Genomic DNA, 8,013 nt, shown 5'->3' on the forward strand with positions numbered 1-8,013 from the left:
TGGGGGTGGGGGGGGTAAGGGCTGAGCTGCGACTAGAACACTGCAACTAGATACGTCCAGGATCGGACGCCTGGAAAGGATGGGGAAGGGATCAGATACGATATCTAAGACGAAAAACAGTCACAGGCCTGGGTTAGCCCTCTGGAGAGTTGCCTGGACTCATTAGCCGGAGTTTCTAGTTTCTAACTAGATTAGGCAAGGGCGGGGGTGGCAGGGAGCTCAGCCTGGAGCCAGAAGGGCCAGGAAGGGAAGACAAGAAAGAAGGCTAGGGAGGAGGTCCGCATTTATGAAGGAGCAGAAGGGACCAGCTTAGGGGGTTTTCGGGCTAGGGGGAGCAGGAGGCAGAGAACAAGGCTTCCCTTAGACCCTTCGCCCCTGGTCCAGAGAGCCTTGCCTCCTTCACCTACCACTCGTTCTCCCGCCCCCACTGCATCCCCCTTGAGGGCACTGAGACTGCCGAGGGGAAGAAAGGCTGAGGACTCCGGAATGGCAGCTTAGGTGTGAAGTGACTGACAAAACCCCAGATACCTTCAGGGACACCTGCAGTATGTGTGGGTGGATGATCGAGCCTACAACCGTCCCATCCCAGAGCCTCTCTCATATGGGACTCGGGAACAGGTTGGACCCACTGGGATTAAACCGCCAAGGTTGTTTCTCCTTCCAACACACGTGGTCTGCGTGCTGCCCCATAGCGAGATATGTGGGGGTCGGAGGTGGATTGGTGATGGCACGACAGATGAGGAGGCGTCACCTAGTCTCTAGTGGGATCCAGGCGAAATAGGCGGTTCCATCCCCTCCTACCCCCACCCCCGGGAGACTTCGAGTGGCTTCTATTGGTTGAAAAATGAGGGGAGGTTGTGGGCGGGGAGGGGGAGGGAGGAAGAGAGTCTGGGGGCGAGAGAGATGAACCCGGGAGTGAGGGAGAAGTGGTCACGATCACGAAGGAACGGATCCCACCAACTGCCGGTGGCATTGGCCAATGAGTACCCATTCTGGTGATGTCATGGACCAGTCGGTTTCTGATTGGTGACCAGGGTCCGAGGCCATTCCCTCCCCTCCCCCCAACACACACGTTCTTGGGGAACCCAAACCAGCAGCCTCAGGAGCCTTCTGAGTTTCCAATGTTGGGTGGGGTTGAGACCCACCCCACCCCCAGGTCCTACTAAGCAGTCCTTGTACATCTTTTTCTGATTCTTCCCCAATGTCCACCCTCACCCCTCCTCCACGGGTTTCCTCAGCCCGGTCTTTCAAGAGTCTTCTCCGCCCTCAAGACATTCCAGCCCAAGGTCCCTCTGCTCTGCATACACCCCATCTCACCCTAGAGAAGCTGAGAATTAGGGGGTTGGGATAGGCCTGCACTCCTGCTGACCCAGCTAGGAGCATATAGAACGGATAGACAGGCGTCTCCCAGGTCTGAGTTTTTCCACTATCTAGACTGGACTCGGGTTGCTCTTCCCCAGTGTCAAGTGCCTGTGTTGTGTGTGAAAGGAAGGTGGGGGTGTAACTGTTTAACACTATGTTTCGGTGTGTCTATCATTGTATCTGCATCTCTGCCACACTGTGTATCAATATGTGCATGGCTGACATACTGTGTATCTTTAACTGTGTCAGTATGTGCCCATGTAAGTCTATGGTTGAATATTATCTTTATTGGTGTATGTGTGTAATTGTGTTCTATCGTTTGCGTCGGTGTCACGTCTATCTCCATAAGTGGGTCTACCCCTCCCTGTGTGTCAGTGTCTCTGTCACTGTAAGTGTGTCTAAGTATGTCTCTAGGCGTCTCACAGAGGGGAGGGGAGGGGGGAGAGATGGGCGGGGGAGCCAGAGCCCAAGCGGCCCCGGAGGGGGTGTGTGTGCCAGAGGCTGGGGGCGGGGAGGAGGCGGCGGCGGCTGTCAGAGCCGGCTTAGCCTGCGTTGGGGAAGCTCCTCCGCCTCCTGCTCCCGGCCTGCCCGGCCCAGGTAAGACCCCGGCCCCCCCCAGTCTGGTCTCCCCCCTCATCTCCCATCCAACGACTCTGAAACATCTGGGAAGGAGCAACCCAGCTGTATGCGTGCATCCTTAGGCCCCCACAGCCCCCTCACACATCCCCCGCCAGCCCTTCACCTCAACACACAGACCCCCCCTCCCCCAACTCACGCAACCCTCCACCCCAGGCCTATAGCCCTTCTTCTCCTATCACAGAGAATCCCAGACACACTGGTCCTCACCTTGGGCAGAGGGGGAGTAAATTGAGCGCCCCTCCCTGCCTCCCAAAGCCCTGCACATACACTTCACCTTCGCTCCCCGGCGGACGCTCTAGTCTTTCCATTGCCCCTGCAATCCTTGAGAAGCCGCCACCTCCCAGGGCCAGAGCATTTTATCTCGGGTCTATTAGTGGGGTGGGGCCGGGACTGCAATGAGGGCTCCTGGGACCCCCAACCCCAATATCTCCAGCTTCTTTTCCCCCAGTCTCCTGATCCTTCCAGGGTTCCCTGCGTCCCCGCCCCCAAGGGAAATCCATCTCTATTTTACTGCTGGGGGGGGGGGAGTTTGGGGAGGTGGGAGTGTCAGCGGAAGCCCCGGGTTATAATTAGCCCCTTTCCTAGTGTTTCCTAGTTAATCCTCCTCTCCTGCTACCCCCGCCCCATTGCCAAGGCTCAGAACCTCAGCAGGATCCTGAAGGCTTGGGGGGGGGGGTGAGGGGGGATTTCCGTCCTGATCTGGGGAATTTTGATCCCTGGATGGAAATACCGGAACAGCAGCAGCTGCTGTCCCCAAAATAGAGGCCGGCTGGCGGTCCGTTCCTCTCTCCCCAACACCTACCCCCCTCCCCTGGATATGGGGACCACTGGACTCCTTAGTAACCTGGGTGTCCCGTGTTCTCTTCAGACTCCTAACCTTTGGCCCCTTTCCAAAAGCCGAGGATTCCTCCACCCCGCTGCTTGGCTCCTGGGTTGAAGATGGGGGGCATGTAAGGGGGTGAGGAGAGATGGGGGGGGGTGGGTAGGGGAAAGTAGGAGGATGCACTTTTGTCAGTGGCTGCTGACCCTCGCTGGCTGGATACTGGAACTGCAGTACCAGTGCACAGTACTGAGGAGGTGGGGAGGGCGGGGAAGGGGGGAGCGGGTCACCGAGGGCAGCTGGTTCTGGGGAAAAGGACAGCAGCTGACAGGAACCGGCCACAGAGCTAGGCCTCTGTGCCAGGGGATGGGGCCAGAACAGGTCAGGGTAAGGATAGGGATTGGGCAGGAGTTTGAGGCAGGTTCCTGGCACAACCCCAGAACTCCTGACCCAAGGACAATTACATGAGAGTCCTTTCTCTTTCTCCTCTCTCCCCTTCTCTCTCAACTTCCCCAAACTCTCTCTGGCCCCACCCTCTGTGGACTGTAGCTGTGGGTGTCACATAACCCCTCCACAGCCTCATCTCAGTCTATACCACCCACAGAGGATGGTATCTAGACCTTCTGAGCATGAAGCAAAAGGGCTTGGTCTCTGGGACTTTCTCTGTCTCTATCAGCTTGTCCCTCCTCTTCTGTCTCTGCATGATAACTATTACATCAAAATCCTAACCTCCTTCTTGCTTTCTGACTGTCTCTTCCCTCTCCTCCCTCCTTGGCTATCCCACCTCCTGTCCCTCTTTACCCTTGCAGGCACCAGGATGGCCATGCGACTGTCTCTACTGCTTCTCCATAGTCCTTCCCCACCCCTTCTCCTCCTCCTCTTCCTCCTGGGCAGGGGGATAGAGGCTGAAACCACTGAGGATCCTGACCTGCTGGTGACAGTCAAGCAGGGCAAGCTTCGTGGAATTCATCTCAATGCCCCAGGAGGCCCCGTTTCTGCCTTTCTGGGTATCCCCTTTGCTGAGCCCCCAGTGGGACCCAGGCGCTTCTTGCCTCCAGAACCCAAACGGGCATGGACTGGGGTCCTGGATGCCACATCCTACCAACATGTCTGCTACCAATACGTGGACAACGTGTATCCGGGTTTCCAAGGGTCTGAGATGTGGAACCCTAACCGGGAGTTAAGTGAGGACTGCCTTTATCTCAATGTGTGGACGCCCTCTCCCCGACCCGCGGCTCCTGCGCCAGTCCTGGTCTGGATCTACGGGGGGGGCTTTTACAGCGGGGCCTCCTCCCTTGATGTTTATGACGGACGGTTCCTGGCCAGGGCTGAGGGCACCGTGCTCGTTTCCATGAATTACCGAGTTGGTGCCTTTGGCTTCCTGGCACTGCCAGGGAGCCGGGAGGCACCCGGCAACATGGGGCTGCTGGACCAACGTCTGGCGATGCAGTGGGTACAGGACAATGTGGCAGCCTTCGGAGGGGACCCAAGGTCAGTGACACTCTTTGGGGAAAGTGCTGGAGCCGCCTCTGTAGGCATGCACTTGCTTTCACCTCCAAGCCGTGGGTTATTCCATCGGGCAGTGTTGCAGAGTGGGGCTCCCAATGGACCCTGGGCCACTGTGGGGGCAGGTGAGGCTCGTAGGCGAGCCACCCTGCTGGCCCGGTTGGTGGGCTGTCCCACTGGCAGCAATGACACTGAGCTGGTGGTCTGCCTGAGGACCCGTCCAGCCCAAGATCTTGTGGACCAGGAATGGCAGGTGCTACCCCAACAGAGTGTCTTCCGATTCTCCTTTGTTCCTGTTGTGGATGGAGACTTCCTCAGTGATACTCCTGAGGCCCTCATCAACGCTGGGGACTTTCATGGCCTGCAGGTAATTGTGGTTTCTGGCTCCTCATTCATTAATTCCCCAAATTCAGAAATACTCTTTCACCTCCCATTTCACTTAAGCATACTTAGACCCAAAAATAGCTTAGTGGGGAAGGAAAAGAAAGGGATGACAGTCAACATATTTCTTTTCTCCCCAATCTTACAAATGTCTTTCTTCTTTTTCTCCCCAATTTTATACATTTTCTCTTTCATTCTCCATATTTGTCCTGTCTGCCTCTCTTGTACTCTTTCTTCCTGTCTGCCTTGGTCTCCTTTCTTTTCACCTCTCCCCTCTCATGGTTCCTGTTGTTCTATGTATCTATCTCTGTGTGTACTTGACTTTTTTTGGTCTCTACTCTCTTTGTCCTGTTTTTCTCAGGTGCTGGTAGGTGTAGTACAGGATGAGGGCTCCTATTTCCTGGTCTATGGGGCCCCAGGCTTCAGCAAAGATAATGAGTCTCTGATCAATCGAGCCCAGTTCCTGGCTGGAGTGCAGGTTGGGGTCCCTCAAGCGAGTGAGCTGGCCGCAGAGGCTGTGGTTCTGCACTACACGGACTGGCTACATCCTGACGACCCTGCCCGGCTTCGTGAGGCCTTGGGTGATGTCGTGGGTGACCACAACGTGGTGTGTCCTGCGGCCCAGCTAGCAGGGGGACTTGCTGCGCAAGGTGCCCGTGTTTACGCCTATGTCTTTGACCATCGAGCCTCTACGTTGTCCTGGCCCCTCTGGATGGGTGTCCCACACGGCTACGAGATTGAATTTATCTTTGGCCTTCCCCTTGAACCGACACTCAACTACACTGGCCCCGAAAGAGTCCTTGCCCGTCGCCTGATGAGATACTGGGCCAACTTTGCCCGTACTGGGTCAGTTGGGTTGGGAGAGTGACGGAATAGTTACAAGATTCAGATGAGGAACAGGCAAGGAGAGGGAAAAATAAGAAGAATGAGGAGTGACTGGGCATGGAGGAGAGATGAGGCAGAGAGATGAGAGGCGAAAAGGGGTGAAAGGGTAATGAAAGAGGAAGATGATTGTGCGACTGTGGAAAAGAAGGAAAAAGATGGCTGGGATGAGGGAGACAATGGGGGGGGGACCCTATGGACCTCATTTTAGAAATGAAGTAACTGAAGCCCACACAGATAATAAGCGGCAGAGGTGGGATTTGATCACGGATCCTCTGGTTGCAGATCCAAAGCATCTCTTTCATGGGGAGGGGGGGGGGACGGGGAGGCGGGTGCGAGGTGGGGAGAGGAGAGAACAGGCAGCCGTCAGTCAATAAGCATTAGAAGCCTAATGTGTGCCAGGCACTACATATGGGGGAAATGAAGATGCCAGGGTCAAGTACAGAGGGAAAAGGAGGCGCGGCTCCTGGCAGACCCGGGTGTCATCATGCCCTCGCTCTGCCCCCAGCGATCCCAACGAGCCCCGGGAGCGCGAAGCCCCGCGCTGGCCTCCCTACACGGCGGGGGCTCAGCAGTACGTAAGCCTCAACCTGCGGCCGCTGGAAGTCCGGCGAGGGCTACGCGCGCAGGCCTGCGCCTTCTGGAACCGATTCCTGCCGAAGCTGCTCAGCGCCACCGGTAAGCGGCCGGCTAGGAACGGGGAGTGGGGGAGGCCACATGGGGCGGGAGGCTGGAGGCAGGCGGGGCAGCAGTTTGGGCGGGATGTGGTTTGCTGGACCCTCGGGGGACGGCGGGTGTTGGGAAGGGTGCGGAGCCTCGGGGAGGCCTTCTTGGGGCCCCATATCTCACCCCGTCAGGGTGTAACCCACTCTCTTCTTCCCCCTCCCCTTCCTAGTCGGGGATGCCCCGTGCGCTAGCCCCAGCCCGGCCGGAGGTGGGGCTGCCCCAGGGCTCAGGCTTGGCCGCTACGCCCTCCTCCCGCTCCTCCTCTTGTTGCTCCGATAACACACCCGTCACCCCTTCCCCGGGCCGGGTTACGGCGACTCTCCGGAGCGGCCGAAGGGAGGGGCCCCGGTGTCAGGGAGCGCCAGATCCATCGCCCCTCCCACCCGCCCCGCCCCGTGAGAGCTCTCGGCGGAGGGAGAGCCTCCGATTGGACACGTCAGGGACGCCCCTCTCGGGGACACGCCCCTGACCCGTTTGTTGTTTACATGAAAAAGGCAAATTTTTTTTTATAGAATAATCCACTGCATTCTGAGCGTAAATGGAGAGGGGCGGCTGAGGGTCTCCCGGTTGTTTGAGCACCACCGCCCCGCCCTTAACGGGGCTGTTCTTTCTCAACTGTCTTCTCTTTTCTCCTCCCTCGTCTTCTGCCGCCCCTTGTCCCCCTCCATCTCCGTCCCGGCCATTCGCTTCTTCTGTTGCATGTCGTCCGCTCTCATCCTCTCCTGTTTCTCCCTCCCCGCCCACTCCCCTCCAATGTCTTCCCCTACGCCGGTGTGCCTCGGAACCCCCCCGCCACGGCCACCGGCCGCCCTCGCAGATAGCCTGGATGAGGCGGAACGCCAGTGGAAGGCGGAGTTCCACCGCTGGAGCTCCTACATGGTGCACTGGAAGAACCAGTTCGACCATTACAGCAAACAGGAGCGTTGCTCTGACCTGTGAAGGGGCTCAGGACCCTTGGATCCTCCTTCGCCACTCCAGGAAGCTGGCCTCCCCCCACTGTCCCCAGCCCCACAGCTGTACATACTATTTATTTCAGGGCTGGGATATAACACGGATAAAGCCGCGGGGCTGGCCCCATCCTCCAGGGCTCTCTCCGCCCCATGCATGTCCGGGGCCGAGTCCCCTCCCCCCGCGGTGCCTTCGCCCCTCTGGGCCGCCAATAAACTTGGTCACAGAGCTTGTGTGAGCCTGGTGGGGGGAGGGGGTGGGGCAAGGCCCGGAAGATAAGTGAGCGCAGCTTTGGTGCCCATGCCACTGTGGGCAGGTCCTGGGCAGCACCTAAAGGCTTAATGGAAGAGGCTGCATAGTGGGAACGCTTAGAGGTCCGCTGTTGGCGGGCCTCTGGAGGCCTCACACTCCCTTTTGCAGAGCCAGCTTCGAAGGAGAGGCAGGGGGTGGTGCCAGAAGGGGTCTGGTTAAGCCTCAGAGCTACCACGGTAATTTCCAACCGGCCCTGGGAAGAGCTGCAAGCTGCAGCAGGGAGAAAACGAGCCCTCCAGACCAAAAGGGCCGTCAGGTCCGGTCCGGCATCTCAAGACGAGCTCGTTGCCCCACCCCATTCATCTTTGCCCAATGCCCCCAAACCTGGAGCTCGCTAACTCGAATTTCTTCCCCTACACGTAAAACTAAGACCTGCTTTCCAATGCACTCCTGAGCCTGGGCCCAACCTGCCCGAACACTTCTGGCATGGGCTGGAT

General features: G+C 58.0%; 1 protein-coding gene across 1 annotated transcript; it reads left to right on the plus strand.

Annotated features, from left to right (window-relative positions):
- Window positions 1-3,635: 3,635 nt before the first annotated feature.
- ACHE (acetylcholinesterase (Cartwright blood group)) lies at window positions 3,636-7,357 on the plus strand. Its single transcript, XM_036767238.1, has 4 exons — window positions 3,636-4,694; window positions 5,070-5,554; window positions 6,099-6,268; window positions 7,134-7,357. Exons 1-4 carry the CDS (start codon window positions 3,639-3,641, stop codon window positions 7,253-7,255), a joined length of 1,833 nt encoding a protein of 610 aa, XP_036623133.1. The 5' UTR covers window positions 3,636-3,638; the 3' UTR covers window positions 7,256-7,357.
- The last annotated feature ends 656 nt before the right edge of the window (window positions 7,358-8,013 follow it).

This window comes from Trichosurus vulpecula, chromosome 7, assembly GCF_011100635.1.
Source record: "Trichosurus vulpecula isolate mTriVul1 chromosome 7, mTriVul1.pri, whole genome shotgun sequence".
In the NCBI taxonomy this organism is placed as follows: Eukaryota; Metazoa; Chordata; class Mammalia; order Diprotodontia; family Phalangeridae; genus Trichosurus; species Trichosurus vulpecula.